Source organism: Nipponia nippon, unplaced genomic scaffold (genome assembly GCF_047370975.1).
Source record: "Nipponia nippon isolate SJK-2023a ecotype South Korea unplaced genomic scaffold, ASM4737097v1 scaffold_4, whole genome shotgun sequence".
Taxonomy (NCBI): domain Eukaryota; kingdom Metazoa; phylum Chordata; class Aves; order Pelecaniformes; family Threskiornithidae; genus Nipponia; species Nipponia nippon.
The window spans coordinates 17870501-17888868 of record NW_028262358.1 but is presented as its reverse complement, the minus strand read 5'-3'; the positions used below and the strand labels follow the sequence as shown (position 1 = coordinate 17888868).

The 18368-nt window shown below is 44.5% G+C and overlaps 1 protein-coding gene across 4 annotated transcripts in view; it reads right to left on the bottom strand.

Annotated features, from left to right (window-relative positions):
- TOGARAM2 (TOG array regulator of axonemal microtubules 2) overlaps positions 1-18368 on the bottom strand; it is a 60880-nt gene that overhangs the window by 6629 nt on the left and 35883 nt on the right. For all 4 annotated transcript variants that reach the window (XM_087777063.1, XM_087777060.1, XM_087777061.1 and 1 more), the window contains 11 exons: positions 16784-16971; positions 15689-15848; positions 14325-14489; positions 12048-12189; positions 10294-10399; positions 8269-8504; positions 6895-7053; positions 5683-5800; positions 4645-4751; positions 3089-3287; positions 1680-1896 (listed from right to left, as the gene is read on the bottom strand). In XM_087777063.1, the coding sequence (XP_087633189.1) occupies positions 1680-1896; positions 3089-3287; positions 4645-4751; positions 5683-5800; positions 6895-7053; positions 8269-8504; positions 10294-10399; positions 12048-12189; positions 14325-14489; positions 15689-15848; positions 16784-16971 (1797 nt within the window). The remainder of the gene's footprint in view (positions 1-1679; positions 1897-3088; positions 3288-4644; positions 4752-5682; positions 5801-6894; positions 7054-8268; positions 8505-10293; positions 10400-12047; positions 12190-14324; positions 14490-15688; positions 15849-16783; positions 16972-18368) is intronic.

Genomic DNA, 18368 nt, shown 5'->3' with positions numbered 1-18368 from the left:
CACCTCTCCACTAGATCCTTGCAGCTGGATCCTCCAGGGGATCCAGCTACCTAAAATAAAGTGCATAAGAATAACCTAAGAGTCACAGAGAACAACACTTGCTACAGACTTGGGTCTGGTTTTCAACCATGTCCCTTGGCTACAACCAACCCTACCAGCCCCTTCTTCACTCAGAGAGCCACCCAGTTGTCTATCCTTGTACCTATTATTATGAATCATTAATATCAACGATAAAACTGAGGTGAGAGAAAAAAATCATAGTATAATCCCATTCTACTTTACTCCCATCCTTTTATTTCTGCTTTTCTGACTCCCTTATTTTTAGGTTACTGCCTCCAAATTAAGGCAAATTGAAACCTGTGGCAGGTGAGGGGAAGCAGGGAGCTAACTTCAGGACAGTAGCTCCATATGCCTTTAAGAAACACATACTACCCACATGCGTACAATCAGTTTCTAGAGCAGATCACAAGGGAGTAATTCCAAATACACTGACCAAAAAGTAGCTGTTAAAAGCTGTTTTGATGAACTGTAAAGACACCAACGTAGACTTCTGTAGTATTATCCATAAAGGAACATGCCACTCTGTATTTGCCAGTCCACAGAATGCAAACACATAGCTTTTGGACAGTGATAAGGGATGGACTGAAGGTGCACTCTGCAGGGCAGGTGCTCCCAGCCGAAATGAGCCTGAGGATCCCCGAGAGCTTCAGCGTGACCCTGGTAGGCAGCAGAAGACATGCTGCACAACCTGCAGTGGGCCACCTGGTTCAGGACACAGGGCAGATCGGGACCTCACCCTCTCCCTACTGCAGGTACATATTTTACATCAACAGGCATATTTGCAGCCCCATGCTCAAGCCTCCAGAAAAGGGGACGATAATGGGCTCCTTACTCTTCTGGAAGAAAGGAGCCAAGGCATTTCTAACCCCACACACGTGGAGACCTCCAGGCTGACTATGGAACAAGCATTTCATCCTTCATCTGATCACTGCTATGATCTTTCATAACAGTATCTTATTAAATTCAAGGTCTCAATCTTTGAATTCAAAAGGACATTTTCCTTTGGGCTTTACATAGGTAAAGTACTACCTAAAACTGCAAAATGAGTAATGGAGTTCGAAGCTTTTCATATTGCTGTCAGCAAGGGCCAGACGCATCTGCTCGGGAGAGCCACCACTGCCAGAGCATGGAACGTAGCCCAGAAAGAGCAAAGAGCCTCCACCACCCTTCCCACCATGTGTTTGAAGGAAAAAGCACATTCCTTTCATCTTGTTTTAGTGGATGTAAACTTAACAGAATGCACATCTGAGAAATCCAATTCAATAAAAATAAAACGCATGCAGTTTCCCAGGAGAAAGGGGGAAAAACAGTCATGACAGATGCTAGTCACTTCCCTCATGCTCTTCTGGCAGGAACTTAAAATAATCCCTATAATGTCCTCTCTACTGAATTAATAATCAGACATATGATCCAGGTGATAAGCAGCATCCATTCAGCTGCACATCACAACACGATACAACAGACTGGGACAGAAAGAATGCAGGCAGGACTTCATAAACATCTTGCAGCAGCTAGATATTTCCACAGACAACAACAGCTATCAACAGACTCAGTGTTCACTTGACTCCGAGATGGGGAAGCCACAGCTGAGGAGAGTCAATGTCCGAGGTTAGCCTTACCTAGGTAAGCGATGGATGCTTCCAGTGCTTTCATAGCTGCAGCATAAATCCCCAAGTGCTTTGAGTTCAAGTTGTCAGTGACTGCTGAGACCAAAGTGACCAGCACTGGGTGTAAGGCGTCTCTGAGCATGGGTGTCATCAAAGCCAGTGCCTCCAGCGCCTGCTGGTTCACTTTCTTGTTGCAATCCTGAAGCCTCAGGACAAAAATATCAAAAATCTGTTAAGAAAACAAACGACATGAAAGCTGGATTAAAACGTCTTTGTTTCAAGAAGGGATGTAGAAACAAGTACCCAGCAATGTAAAAGATGAAGGTAATCCTTTCTGTCAGGTCAGTGCTTGCTAGCACAATTTGACTGTTTTCCTGTGGGCTACTCACTGTAGACGTTGCACAACCTCATGCTGGTTGAAAAGATTTTCACATTTTATTAAGAGGTTTTGGGTGGGGACAGGATAGTTCATATGAGGTTTCTCTTTACCTATAAATCATTAAATTAATCCCACTTTAATAATGCAAAATAGCATCTTTGGTATAGAGGTATGAAAGCAGGTATTTATGATGCCCATTTTTCCATAAAGTTGTCTCAAGTACTGAGGGTAGTTTTGATTTAGCCAAAACTGTGGCTGGATGAGATCCAAGTTTTGCTTTATCTGTCCCAGAACCTGCACCTGGAGGAGTGCAGGGCTCTGATGAATTCTTCAGGATCCAGACCATGTATCTAGCTAACAGGTAGACTTCTGAAGTTTAATGTGCTGTGCAGGTCTCATCAGAGCAGGTTCAGTCCCTTGACAGCCACATTATCAAGCACCATTTTCTGGAAAAGGGGAAAAAGCAGCTGCTGGGAGGAGAAGGAAGAGAAGATCTATCTCTAGCCATTTTGGTCCTCTTTCCAAAGAGAAAAAAGGACCCCCAGGAAGGGTGAGAACAGTCTTTCCTGAGCAGGAAAGGGATGAGGACAGAAGTGAATAGGCAGAGTTGTGTCTGTGAAAGACAAGATGAAGTTTACAGGAGCATCCTTTAAAAAAGAAAAAAAAATATTTTTTTTAAATCAACCCAGCCTTATACTTCTCTCCCCCATCCCAACCCATTTTTCTTCTAGAGAATAATTGCCAAGCTTTCAGTGGCTGGACTTCCTTTATTTCAACCTAACTGGCAGTAGGAGACAGCAGAAGCTACAGCAACAGTAAATTCTGTCATCATTGCATGAACAGCACCAATAGGCACCTGCCAGAGAAATACATCAGCCTGAAATTACTTGCCCTGAAGTTGAATTAAATTATGTTGGGTAAGAAGGGACCAGCCTGTCCCAAACAACTAGTACGTAGTGCCAAGACACACTGAGTTAACTTTATTGGTGCAGGCTTGGGAAGGGAGCTAATGGGAAAGGAGCAATAGAGATGCCCTACGTACCTGGACAATGTTAGTGGCGATGAACTGGGGTCTATTATTGCAGTGGTCTAGGAGGAGCACCACTCCCTCCTTTCGTGTCTGAAACTCTTTAGCTGTCAGGAGCTTGTAAAGCTCCTGGAGCTGTTCAATCTCTTCCACGGTCCGAACTGACGTGCGACAGACTTTCTGACGTGGTAAGACGAGTATGTCAGAGCCAGACCTCAAATGGGAAAATAAAAACAAGGTAAGACCTTTTGGTGATAATATCTTCAGTTAATTGTGAGGAAAACATTGTGAGGAGGCTTCCTAATGATGTGATTTCAGCTAGATCCTGATCTAAAAAGCAACTTTGATCTGATGACAATCATTACAGGAGACAATCAATCTGCAAGTAACATTATCGCTAGTGCTTACTTAGGAAAACCAAGGCACCGAAGATGGGATTCATCTCATTTATCTTCAGATGTCTTCCCATCTAGCATCCCTCTGTGGGGAAAAATAGGCACTACTTCAAAGTTTAAATGCCTCATCTTATGGGAGATGTCTGTATTATAACGAAATTAATTACTCCGGAGAAGTGCCTCTACAACAAGTATGGGAATCTGGATATATAGCGCAGATGCATCTGAACAGATGAATCCTACCCAGAGAGATTAAGGGGCATTATCTGAAAGGATCCAGAGGATCAGTAGCAGAGATAAAAACAGAAGCCCCACTACTACGCTCACTTTATTGCTTCCCTAGGGACTGGGTCCACAGCTTAACAAACCCAATGGGAACAATTCTCTTGGATCAACCTCTCTCTGCCATGAGCATGGGGAGATCCTAACTATGCTAGTGAGGCATGGGGTCACCCTCCTGCCACCATGGAGCACAACAGAGCTAAATAAATCCACTCTGTTTTCAGAGGAGAGCAAGTAAAGTAGCTCTCTTGCTGGCATGGGGAGACAGCAAGGACCAAATTGCTACCTTGAATGCTGATTGCAGCACAGGGGAAAAAATCGTGCTGTCCATCAACCAACCGGTAATGGGTCTGAATGACATGAATAGCTACATAAAAAGTCCACCTTGAGACATCTGTCGACCAGAACTGCTCAGGAATTGTCTTCCGGTACTGTTTGAGGGTCAGAAAGCAATGATTTAGCCAGGCCAAACCACATGCATGGAAAGTGCTAATTTTAGGAATGGCATCTTCGTTCTAGACTGGGACTTCTCATCAAACCACTCATCTAAAAAAGACTCCACTCAGATAAGAACACCCTGATTGAAGTTACTTGTCCCAAGTCAAACAGCAGAGACACAACCCTCTCACAGCCTCCACAACACTGTCCTTGCCACTGCACTGGATCTTCCGAGCTGCAACCAGGGATTGTCTCTTCGTCTCTCTCAAGTTTTGTGGAAAACTCTCCAGAGAACTTGTGTTCAGCCTAATGCAGAAGTAGGCATTTTTTATCATAGAAGATTTGTGGGGCAAGGAATCTCTGGCACAGCTCATCTCCACCAGAAAGATTTTACTAAGGAAAAGACATGTAAAGTTTGTCATGTGCTTTGTCAGATATAACAGAAGCGCTCAGTACCCTCCATCAGAAGGCAAGTTATTGTCCTGGGGCATCGTCAAGCCTCTGTTCCTAGACTTCTTGGGGTCTTTGGCAGATGGAGGTTCACATTTACGGTTTTCCGTCCCCTACAAAGATATATATATAAAAAAACCATGAATCTATAGAAGATAAAAGAGGAAATTACTTGTTTAAAACAGAAATTATAACGAGGATCACTGCTGCCAAGAAAGGCTTAGGAAAACATTTCATAACTTAGGGAGGGAGACAGGCCAGAGATTCAGTGTATTGTCTACTATTTGTTTTCAATAACCTAAGGTAGGTTATAGGTGCTACCATAATGGGCAGCAGTATAAAAACCCAAATTCATTAGTCTTGAGCACAAATGGGAATAATGTGAACTGGTAGGGAACAAGCCTTCTTAAAGGGAATAGGGGGAAACTTTTGGACTCTGCAGGTTGGCCCATTGTGTTGAGAGTTGATTTCATTCACACTCTCTCTCCCTGTTCCTGTACAAAGGCACATTCCTTTCTGGAATGCAAATGGAGAGGAACAGAAAAAGAATAGGGAAGATTTTCCACTGGATGCTGAATTGACAAAGCTTCCAGCTCCACAGTGCATGACAGCAGGGCAGTATTTCCAGACTACAGACAATAGATGTACTTGTTATGATTGCCTTGTGCATCTTTTGTATATATGGAAATTTTCTTGGCACTACTACTTCCTTCGTCTGTTGCAAAGACTCTACGAAGCACTATTCTCACTTCCTTGCTTTATTGGGGCGGAGGGGTTGGGGTTTTTTATGCTTGAAGGTAAAACTGTATTCTCCTACTTCCTTTTCCTGTTTGTGGCTGATATTCAAAATACACTCACTTTATTTCTAACCATACTAGTTCCTTCACTATCTGCAGATCAAGGCTAAGGATCAACAGTTCATTCCCAGGAGCAAAATGATTCAGCAGAAGAAGAATGAGATAAAGAAAGATTAGGTATGTTTAATCTCATATTAGCGATCTCAATACTTGCATAAAGGAGACATTTCTCCTGCCAAGCACTTACTTTCTGCTTAATTGTTGCCATAACATCTTCCAAGTCACGTGAGGGGCCAGACTGTTTCAAATACTTATCAAATTTTGGATGACTCATCAATAAATTCAGCATCTTCCGTCCATAGCACCTAACATAGAAAAGAGAGAAATTAATTACTCTTTTTTTTTTTTCTACAGACTATTACTGACTTTTCTCCCTAGCCTTCTGAATAAACAAAGGAAAAGTGTTAATAAAATAAGCTGATATTTTAAACGCATCATGTGTAATACCTTCACGAAAAGGTATTACCTATTCAGCAAAGAGAGATATTTACCTCCACTTACTGCCTCTGCACAATGCTTCCAGCTGAACACAAGAGGCAAGAGGAGAACACAGGGCAACAAGGAAAATACAATTTCACTCTGAAATTGTGGGTATGCTTATGTGGGATCGTAGGATCCTGTGGAATGAGTGAAGCACTTCTCCTGCTTTGCTGTCATGACCTATTTGCAGTATCTTGCTGCCATTGCACAATAATTTACCTTTCTTTAACTGGCAGAGAAGCTAGGACAAATCACCTCATGCTTACTATTTATTATTCTATAACACATGTATGAACACAGGCAGCTAGTTGCTCATGTGTTCTTGCCATCTATTAATGGGAATTTAAATTAATAATCAAAGTAAGGGGATTTTTGGTTTGGTTTGGTTTTGCTACTATGAAACTACAGCTATCTTCAAGAGGAAATTTGGAGGTCGTTCAGCCACAGACAACACCACTATAAAATGATTGGGAAGAAAAATTTGTGACTATCATAGGCAACTAAATCTGCAGAATAGGTTTAGAAAGATTGAATATATTGATTAAAGACAGCTAGAATTTTTCTAGGACAGTCTTAACCTTACTAGAAATAAATGCTTGGGATCCTTCAGTGATGAACAGCGGCCAACGCTTCAGCTTTGCATTGAGCACATAAGACCAAATAAAATTGTTTGGCTGACTAATCTGAGCACAGTTGACCTGAATAAAAAAAACGTTCAAGTCACAGGAATTTGACAATGGTCCTTCTTGCTGGACAACCTCATGTTACCCAGTACAGTCATTTCCCCAGACAACAGTATCCACACTGTGAGGTAACTTCCTTAATATTTACTTTACCTTGCACTCTTTTGTGGTTTTATCATTTACAGCCAGACATCAAACAGTTTTCAGATTTTAGGAGGTAAAATGAAGATCATCACCTTGTGTCCTGATGAGAGTCCTGAGCAAGCTTCACCAGTGTGCGCACCAGCAACCCAGTACTGTCACGCGCACCTGACAGGAGCTTCTTGGCTCCAATTTGCTCCATTGTCGTCAGTAGGTGTTTTGCTGCACACTTCCGCACCAGGACATTGCGGTGCCTGAAAACAAGAGAACAAACACTGGGGCAGAGAGAAAAGGTGGGCCAGAAGCACAGGCCTCGGTCATGGCATGCTCCCTGTCATTGCTGGGGGAAGGAGGCATGTGTTCTTGCTCCAATTTTAGCCACCTGTAGAAGATTCTGTCCTCAGATAAACACAAAGGTGGCATTCTACGTTCCTGCAAGAAAGAGGGAGGAATTCGATCTCCCTGGACTATTTGATACTCAATTTCTTTCCCCAAATTAACTCTGAGAAAGAGGGAAATGAAAGACAATTCATGATGACTTGTCAGAGGTCTCCCACTATACAGACAGAGCTGCAGCAGGACTGGGGCTTATTCCACCCATTTATCTCCAAATCTGCACATCCTTGAAAAAATCAAATGGGGGCAAAAACCCTGTGGGGCGTGAAGCTGCAGAATATCCAGCAATGCAGCCAGTTTGCTCTTTGAGGCTTGGCAAGAGGTACATTTGAATGTTTTACCCTTTTCAAAAGCTAAGGAAAGGGTAGCAGTCGTTTTAGCCAGGTTGTCCTTTCTAGAGGGTGCCTATTTGAAACTATCAGGCGCGCCACTAATATTTTAAGGCAGCATTTGCTTCAGCTGTCCCATGGGAGTCAGCCTGTGAAGGCGCCTGTAAAGTGACTCACCATCTGAAGGCTAACATGCAGCATCAATTTGAATAGAAAGTGGAGCTCTAAGGACATGACAGTCAGACAGACTCCTCTCAGCAGGAGCTGCGCCTGCTGAGCAGGCTGTGCTGCACCCAGTGGGTTCTCCCCCACATGCTCCGTGTCCCAGCAATTAGCCTCCTTATTTCTCAAGTTAATGGCATAATGATGATGCATGGTTTTTCCCAGCGCCTCTGTGGTTAGTGTTGTGAAATATCAAAGGGCGCTCACTGCTGGAATTGCCATTGTCCCTCTTCCCGCAAAGCCACAAGGCTCTATCACCACCCTTTGCAGGGACGTTCACTTCCCCATCGTTCACCACATCTAGGCAATGTTGACAGACTGTGAGAACAAACAGGCTGCAGTAGGGCAGAAGCACATGACAAGAGGAAGGGAGCGAGGTTGATCAGAGAATCTAATCACGAAGTTCACAGAAGATGCAGAAGAAAGGACCCTTCCCTCCCATCATTCCCTTTCTGCTTCTCGTCCCTCCCCCTACCCACACGATTTAAAGTGAAGGATATCACTAAGAGAAGAATGACATACGGGACTCCACTAGCCATGAGAGCAGTCATTGCTCGTGCAGGAGTCACGGTCTCCACCATGATCCCCAGGGATCGATTGGCTGCTTTCTGAATGAACTCACTGGAGTCCCCCATCCTCTGGAGCAAGACCCGAGCAACCTCATCCACCTCGTGGTCCATGTTGTTCTTCAGGGTCCTGAAGAGCTCTCCAAGAGTGCTGATTGCAAAGCAAGACACCTTCGAGCGGAGGTTGTTCACCTGGTGAAGTCATGAGGGAAAACGTAAGAATCACCTTGTAAAGAAAATCAGTTCCCCTAGACAAAAGTCCCAGGAAACAACAACCCTTCTTGCTGTGTCCAGGTGGAACATAAGAACACAGTAAGAGCAGAAGACCACAAGCACAGAAACACACTTACTCTGCTACCAACCTCCTCTCTGGCCTTAGGCCTGCTATATACAATACAATTTTAATGAGACTGCAGGCCTAAAAAGTATTGTTTCACCTAGAACAAAGTGTGCTACTTAGCCCATAATGTACACTGCTTTGATTTTAGGCCCTTCTATTGAAAACAAACAAACAAAAAAAAATTAAAGCAAGGGCTGTTTCTAAACTAAACAGGCACAATTCATAAAGACAAGATGAGGAAAAGTAGTACTTTCCTCCTGTCAAAAATTGCAGCACTGGCAGTTTGAGCACTCAACCAGGAAACAGAAAATAGGGGCTCAAGCCTACAAATTCACAGCAGGGACCTGAGTCCACCTACTGCTCCGTCTGCTAAGGAGAACCCTAGCTGTTGGACTCAAGGCACTCGAGGATCCTGGAGATCACACACAATTACAGCTGCGATCAGCGGGGTTTTACAGCATTCAGTGCTGCTCTGGAGTGATCCCCGCTCCCAAAAGGCTCTCCCACAAGGGTAAGAAAGAAGCATCTGAGAGTCATGTGCTTCATTTGAAAGATACTTTGAAGGACAGACCAGTGGTTCTTTCTGCCAGACTTAGTTGTGCCTGTTAATAAAAATGAACAACAGAAGTGCTAGAAGTGCTTGTGAAAGCAAAATCTGGGACTGGAGTGAAATGAAAGCTGAAAGATGTCTCTGCACATGAGCGTGTAGAACAGAGGAGGAAATTTCCTCAGAAATATAAAAGTGATATAAAAATCAGATGATGTAAGCTGAAAGGGCTTTTTTTGCTAACCCTGATCTCAGAGTGAGAGAATCCGAGTCCTGCATATCTAAACAAAAAGGTTTGAAGAGTCCAACTCACAAGGGGCATTCAAGCCTCCAACATCATTAAATATTGGATAGCAGGACTGATTTTCATGGGAATGAGCTAAGTCTTACCGTCTTCTTCAAGCAAAGGAAAATTTAATATATTTGGCGATTGTGTAGTAAGAGTACAAGGCAGCTGGTTTAGGCCACAGACAAGTGCCAAGTTGGAAATAAGCCACAGATTTTACTAAGGAGCTTAGGTAGAGATCTCTCTGTTAACTGAGAGCTGAGATGGCAAAGCTGTGCGCAACTGCCCTGTAAACTCCACAGCCAGGCTGCTCCAAGACCCAGTGGCTGCAGTGCAAAATTCCACCGGTGCATGGAGGCAACAGGTCAATGGAAAGGGCAAATTACCAAAAGGCACGCAGAAGCAGCACTGGAAAATAAATACCTGCAGTCAATCCCCCAGGATGCTGAGGAGGAGGAGGAAGTGGGAGGAAGCTGGGAGGCAAAAGCTGTAGTGTTTAATTACAGCTTGGGCAGAGATTTGGGCTGTGGCAAATCACCTGATTAGTGTCTCAGTTTCTGCATTTGTATATTGCATTATAATGACACCTAGCTCAAAGAGGAGAGAGACAGATGCCCTACATACCAGTAAATATAGTTACATGTACAGACAGATCATATAGATAGGTGACATAGCTATTAGAAAAATGAGGTCTAAAAATAGGTCTAAAAAGGCAGACACTGAGCACATATGTAAATGAACAAGAACATGTCTACTCTATGCCCCATGTACGAGGTACGTGGGACACAATTAAACACAACGTTCTTACCTCTCTGGTAACTGCCAAGGAAACATCATGAAGGCTACCGAGAAGGACTTCTGAGTGGCAGATAGCCAGGCATCTGACACTGAAGAGTGCCTTCGCCTTCTGCTCCCTGAAAGGCAATTACCAAAAAGATTGATTTTTCTCACCACCCAAGAGCTAGGCAGGTCCCTCTGAAATTACCAGGGTGTCCGCTCAAACAAACAAAGGGAGGTGCTTCTCATACAGCACTTAATTGAATGGTGGAACTTGTTGCCACAGAATGCTGTGGCGGTCAAAAGCATACATAAATCCAAACGGCAAATAGATGGTTTCAGAGTGGATGGGTTAATTTGTGGTCATTAAACAAGACAGCCTCTCCAATCCTTGGCACACAAAGTCCCTATGTAGCTGCTTCCTAGAAGCTGAGAAACTATGACATGTTTCCATTTCTTGCACCCTCCCTGGACCCTGTCCCTGAGATACAGTCCCACCTGGCTGTTACTGGGGCATTTTCCCTCCTCACCATCCCCAGAGGGCAGTTCAAGAGTGAGAGTCTGCACTGCCACTGTACAGCTGAGCTTGCACTCTGCAATCTAGTCGTGTCTCCTCCTCTTCCCCCCCTCAAAAAAAACCCCAGTATGTCCTAAAAGGTTCCACACCTGGGAAAGAACAGCCGAAATGCTGGATTTCCAGAAAATCCCTACTTAAAATAACACCCACAACAGCAACATGGTATTTAAAAGTAAAAACACGCATCTTTCAGTGCTCTTTGTGAAGGACCTGAGCTACCTGAAGGCACGTGATGCAGTCACTGGTTCACTAGGGCTGCAGGGCAGGACTGGGGACCCATCCCCACTGGGTCTCCGAGTGTAACCCAGGCCCCCCACACCAGCAGCAGCTCTCTGCACCTCACAGGGTACCAAACAGTAACAGGGAAGAGAAAGAAGAGAGGGGCAAAACACAAGGAGCTGCATCGTGGAAGATTTTTCATGGTTATCCCAGTGTGGGTGGAGCCCTAGAGAGAGTAAGCTTACCCAGAAATCAAAAAGACAACCAATATCACCTGACATTTGTAGAGTCTCCTCCTGTCTGTGTCTAATTTCAGGACACACTGTGATTATCAACAAAACATCTTTGGCCCATATTAAGCACTGAGGAGGAAAAAGTTTAATTCTAAAACTACAAGATTCCTAAAGGATTTTTTTTTTTCTTTGTCCTTGTCTTCTGCCGTGAGCTCTTCAGGGGAAATGACAGGCTGAGCAACTCTGCACTACATCTCAGCCCGTTTCTCAGAAACAGGAACTCCCCGTAGGCGCTGCTGGGACTCACGTGCAGGAGGTCACAGGGAGGCCCTGTCTGCTGCTGCTGCTGCTGCCAGCAGCGGGACCAGAGATAAATCCTTACTCAGTCCCACCTGGGCCAGTGACCTGAGGCCCCCAAATCTCTAAACTCAAGACCACACCCATCCTGCTTCTGGCTTCAGCCAGCAAATCACCTTGTTCCACAACTTTCTGTCTTGCCTGAAGATTTCATTTGCAGCTACACTGAGCAGAAGGCAAAGCTAGGAAACAGCATGGACATGCCGTGGCTGTAGCACTGCTACAGACCAAGGCGAATAAAAGGCTGCTCTCACAGCTTTATACTGTGACTGCTTTGGAGTGGTTTCACTAGTTCCCTTTGGACATCTGGGCTGTGTTGGCTCAGAGGCACTAGAGAAAAATGTTTCTAGCTTACCTTCACACTGAGAGGGAGAAAGAGTGAACAGGGTGCTTTCTTACCAGTCGTCGCTGCTGAGCGATGTGAGCGCGTTGAGCAGCTCCTGCTGTGGGTGAGGGAAGGGTCTGGCTTCCTGGGCGCTCCCACACTCTGCCTCCTCTCCCCAGTCCAGGAAGTCCAGACCAATGGCCGGCAGCGAGGTCGCTGTAAGGAGAGGGTCAGATACCAGCATCGCATACCCTGGGGCAAGGCACCCCACCACCAAGCAGACTGCAACCCAGTCTCCCAGCCAAGATTATATATGGGTGCAAACTGGCTTGGTTCAGAGATTTCTCTGCTGTCTGGCTCATTGCTTTCCCCAGCACCCAACCATCCCCCAGTCACCTCCAGCTGGGCACCAGCTCCTTGTGTAAACCTGAAAATTGCACACACAGAGCCATCTCCGAAGTCCATACAGGTACCACAGCCAGCTTGCAGATTCATAGCGCCTCAGAGCTCATGCTCGCTGGGAGCCAGTGCTGCCCAGCAAGACTTGCTACCCCAGTAGTAAGCTTCTGAGATGCGCACATACCTCCCTGTATCACCTCCCTGTTACCTGGAGCACTGGGGACAGAGGCACCCTCTAACTTTCCAAGGAAACACCTCCAGCTGCCCCCAGCGAGCACCAAGCCTGAACAACCAAGTCCTGCAGGGCTCAGGCAAATCCCCAAGGAGCAACCGCCAGGGAACAGTGATAGCCGACCCTCTAAATCTGGCAGTGCCTCTGTTTCCATTTACTTCAAGTATTCTAGACAGCAGGCAGCTGAGGGCACATACATTTTAGCATACTATTGGGAAAGTAGTAGTTTATGGATTTTGCTATTTTCCAAGCGTTATGAATATTCACTATTTCAGAGGTACCCACTGGCTGTATTTCGAAGATGCCGAGGTGAAATTTATTTGTCATCAAATGTACTTGTTTGCAAACTGTGCAATGCCTAAGCTTTCTCTTGTGGAAAAATGCAATTTCTAGTCTAGATAGTTGTGACAAAAAAGCCTTCCAAATGTGAACTGAGAATAAAAATATGTAAATATAGATGCAAATTGTTGGCAAACACACTCTCTTGATGATAAATATACAAGGTATAAGAAAATTCAGATGACAAATGCATTTGTTATGAAACCTATTTGTCATCAAAAGCACCGTAGGTCAAAAATTTCATGTCTTGTACTCAAAAGCTCATTTTCTAAAGTGTAGATGAAAACATCTGAGCTGTCTAAAAGTATTGAGTATAAATATTGCCCAGAATCTAGATGAACTGGCATGGACTCTGTAAGGTTTTTATGCTACCTTGCATAAAACATCTTGGGTGTTCTACAAAGTATGCAGAATGAAGGAACTGTAAAATCAAAAATATTCAGATGGGAACTAATTTGGATGTCACTGATATCACTGTCACTGACATCAGTGACGTCACTGCGCAAGTATGTACATACGCACATGTATATTCAATATGAATGGAGAGCCACATCAGGCTAGTTCTGGTCAATTTTGAAAATCTGAGTAGCATCACTGGAAAAGAGCATTCAAAGTATCATTCCTAGCTCCCTTTTTCTTAACTCACGCTACTCAGGATCATAACACGAGGTACTCTACCCACAAAGGAGAGACGAGAATCACTATGGGCTAACTGCCTGCTGTACATTTATTGCAGGTAGCAAGCAGCCTGGGAGCACCAGGCAGCCTCTCCTGTGTGTCATCTGCTACACACAGCCACTGTATTTGGGTGGGGTGACAGAAGAGGCACTGCTTGTTCCCAGTTTGCACTGCAGGCAATGGGATGAGAGAGGCTAGAAACCGTCAAGCACTTCTAGGTGCAAGGGCATGATTGTACCAAGTCACTAATTTCCATGCAGAGACAACCCTTGCTGTGATAGTAGAAAAGCTGGCTGGAGAGCTAGACAGCAGCACAGGCAGAGGGCCAAAACAGTGAGTGGCTAATTGATCATGGTGGTACACATATGTGCACAATGAGCACACCCTGCCAGACTGCACTGGAGCTTAGCCCTGCAGTTACAGCTGCCTCCTGGCACCAGTGTTATATTTTGTACTATCAGTATGGCCAAAATCTAGAGCTTAAGGCTTTACCACTACTTTATTCAGCTCAACTTTCCAATGGATCTGTAAGCACTAACTCCTCCAGTACCACTAAGCTGGAGTGGATCCAAAGCAGGTTTGCTCTCAATCCTCAGGACAGGCTTTGGACCCAAGATCCTACCTGTGGTTGAGGAATGAGGCAGTTTGTGCTCCTTGTGCAAGGAAAGAGCTGGTGCAAGGGGCTGCAGCGGGGCAGGCTCACCTGAAGACTTGCGTGGGATGCTGCGATGCTGGCTGATGACGGGGATGCTGGGCAGTGAGGGCCTGTTGACCCTCTTCCTCAAGGCAGTACCAGCACACTCTCTGCGTGCGTTGCTCATGCTGGGGGCAATGGAAACTGTCCCATTGACAGGCAGTGGGCCAAAGCCTGCAGAGACCAAAAAGGACCTTGTAAGTGGAGAGTGCTGGACAGGGTGGCTATGCGCTTGGAAAGGGCTAGAAATCTTGCTGGAGCTAGGTAACATCCCTTTGTTGTCCCAAACAACTCCAAGCGTAACAGTTGCACAATAACATGGGACAGTGATCACAGAATCATAGAATCATAGAATAGTCTGGGTTGGAAGGGACCTTTAAAGGTCATCTAGTCCAACCCCCAGCAATGAGCAGGGACATCTTCAACTAGACCAGGTTGCTCAGAGCCCCATCCAACCTGACCTTGAACATCTCCAATGATGGGGCATCAACAACTTCTCTGGGCAACCTGTTCCAATGTTTCACCACCCTCATCATAAAAAAATGTCTTCCTTATATCTAATCTAAATCTACCCCCTTTTAGTTCAAAACCAAATGCGGTGATGCTTTCCCTAAGAAATGAGGAAAACTCAGTACTGCTTTTCTTTTGCTTTCCTGTTTCAGAGGGTGGATAGGGAAATTACATTTCTGGCGCTCCCACCTCAGCACTCCTCACCAGTACTTCACAAAACAATAGCAAGAAAAAGAGCAGATAACCTTGTCCGATGCCCTCGGGCTGAGTGCTGACTCTTAAGTTCCCTGCCGCTGTGTGCAGCAGTACAATCAGAGCCCGTCAGCTGCAATTAAGTCAGTAAGGCTCCTTGCTGGTGTGGGTATAACATAAGCACTGGCTAAGGGCTCCAGCAGGGCTCTGCAATGCGAGCTTCTCAGCAGGGAGTGGTGTGAGCAGGATAATCTGTCCTATCACGTGAGCAAGATCTTTTGTGTTTTAATTAGAAATAGTTTAATTTTGTTTCTTCCAGGTTACACCTTGGTTGAAAAGCATTCTTTTGGACTCACCCATTCACCTTTCCTGGAGGCTACAATTAGAGTCTGAAGCCCCAATGTAGTTTGCGAGACAGAATTATCTAGTCTGAAAGACTTTATAGGAGAAGGGGAGAAGGTGATATTCTGTGACTGACTCAGTGTGGGCCATGGGCAAGGCACTTCATGCCTCTGTATTTTTTTTTTTTTGAAAATGGAAATAAATCCTATTCTGTCTTCCACTCAGATGCAAGTGTAACATCCTTCCAGTCTGATTTAATAGACATTTGCAGCACTATGCAAATAGCAAGCAAGTGAACAAAAAGGCCCACAACTTTAACAACCACTTACTTTCTTCTGCTGCATCCCCAGGGTCAACACTCTCTGTAGGGAGCTGCAAGGACATTTCCATTTCTCTCTCTTTCTCCCTCTCTTTACGCAAAAGCTCCAACGCTCTCATTCGCTTCTGCTGTATTTTCTTCTGAGCTGACTTGGACAAGGTTACATGGATCTAGTTGCAATGGAAATACATCATGGAGCATAAAGAGAGATACACAAACCATACACAACACCTCATCAGGAACACAGCAGTAGAGTGTCATCGTCCTTAAGGCAGCTCCATATACCTCCCAATAGTTTCAGAAGAATTCCTCCTTTCCTCACCTTGGCATACAATTACACCCAGTGACATATAATACTTCATTGCCATAACCTTCCACTGGTCCAAGATACTGTTTCTCAATCTGCGTCAGGAAGCCCTGCTTGAATGAAGAGAGTCATAGGAGTGCTCCAAGACGTACGAAGAGCTCACATTACCAGTGAACAGGCAGTTCAGTTCCTACGGGCCAGGGCGGGGGAATAAAAACCATCTGCAATAACCAGCAATGAGAGGTAATTTGCTGTTTCTTAACAGTCATGGCCAGTAATTGCAGCTGCTTCTCACTTCCTTGCTTCTGAAGGACTCAGCTGCTTTCTGAGAATACAGGAGTCATGTGAAAACAAGTTGGAGAAATACTGGTCTTATGAACAGAAAAATTGAGAATGAGAAGGCTGTGAGATACAGCAAGAAAGGTAACCAAGGAAAAGCAAGCTCTCCCATTTAAAATAAAATGGGAGAGCAAAATAGCAGCCTTGCTTATACTCTTTGCTTCTGTGCTTCCGAGCATGCACTTTGCACATGTTCACTGATGTGTAACTTGCTCTGCCATTCAGATCTGCTCTAAATTGGCCTTCATACGTAAAGAATGCTTCTTGCATAACCTTAGCACCATCTCCCAACCAGTGACTTCGGCACCAGCGAAAATACTCAAGCAATTGCTCTGTAGCTGTCAAATGTATTCCCAAGAGAATCTGCTCCCTGAGATTATGATTTTCAGTGACATTTTGTGCTAAGCACTGAACAGTCACTGAAAAGGAAGCCTGCTCACCCCTAGCCTTAGCCCTTACCCTTCCATTGCTGTCCCTCAATTCATCGTCACTTGGGTGAGGGCACATGAGATGATCCATCTCCTTGGCCTGGTTGAGTGGGAGGTCTGTTAACTGGGGCGCAGGTTCACATAAATGTCCGGCAGACTTCACGCCACCAACAACGCGATGCTGGAGAACAGGCAAGGTGGGTTCCAGAGTCTGGAGCTCTAAGGCACAGATATAGATTGTGTATGAGCAGCTGTGTTTGCTAGAGAAGAGCAGAGAGATGGAGATTGCCCTTGCCAAAAAGATTCTTATCTGTTCCAATCCATTTTGATTTTAGTAAACATCTTCTTTTTCCCAGTTACTAAAAGAACTCCTGGTTTTTAATAACTATATGCCTTTGTAGCGGTAAGAATCATCATTTCCTCCTCTTTGCTGGAATATTTTAGAGGGCATTTAAAGAAAAGCTTAGGATTGCTAGAGTGTTACTAAAAACAAAATTGTGTTCTTGAAGCTAGAGAATTCATTTTCCCCAAGGAGTTTAATTCTAAATTGTAGCAGATCAGCCCACTTTCTGGGCAGCCTGACTAAAGGCTGATTTTCTTAATGGGAATAGCACAGTGCAGCTCATTCTGAAATACTCTCCAACAAAGCCGTTATAACTCAGAGAACTAATCATTCCTTACATGGCTTCACAGATGATAAAATCATGTGATAGCCAAGCAGTAAAAAAGGAATAACTCTCTTAAATCATGATTTTTTTTCCCTGCAGAATGGTCAGCTCAATAATAAAAGAGAGAGAGGGATGGTTTAATGATATAGCTCATTTCTAGTCCAGAACATAACCAGCAAAAATGTCACCTCACTTACTCAGCAATTCTTCTCCCTAGTTGCATTCAGCATCCTAGCTGCATATCAGCAATAAAGGAATCATTCCTATGGGGCATGCCCATTATTTGGCAGAACTAACACCGATCTCAGGGACCAGTGGATCTTATCCCTTTTTCTGCATCAGCAAAATTATTTGTTAAATTCTCGTCTCTCCTATCGCTACAAACCCACAGATGGCAAAGGGACAGCAACGATGTCATTGAGGTTTTCAACTTAAAAGTATTGGCTGACACAGATGCACCAGACACTGCATTTTGTCTTGCAGAACTCTTATTGCTAGTGATAATGCAAGGTGAGGAGGGGGGAGAAGCCAGCAGGCATCTCCTACCCCAGCCTCAGTTTGCAATACTGACATATACAGATAGAGTAGGGGAAGAGATTTATAACCATAAACCTAGCATACGTGGTTTGAGATAAATGAGTTGCACAAAGGAAACCTCAGTTCACTACTCAGCATTTAATTTAGGCTTCTGCTTTAAGAGGACGGAAAGCTCAGATCCTGCATAGGCTGGATCCTTTTCTAAGTCTCTTTCTCTGTAAATGAAAAACTCACAATAACTTCCTATCACATAAGGTTTCACTATTTCTCCCAGTGCAAAAACAGGCAATGTTGATGAATCTACTTCAGATCTCAAAGGGTTTGGTTCAGAAACTGCTCCAAGGGAAGGTTTTCTCCTTCAAGTGTAGGAGGAAGGAGTGGGAACATTTCTCATTTCATGCAAAATGCCTC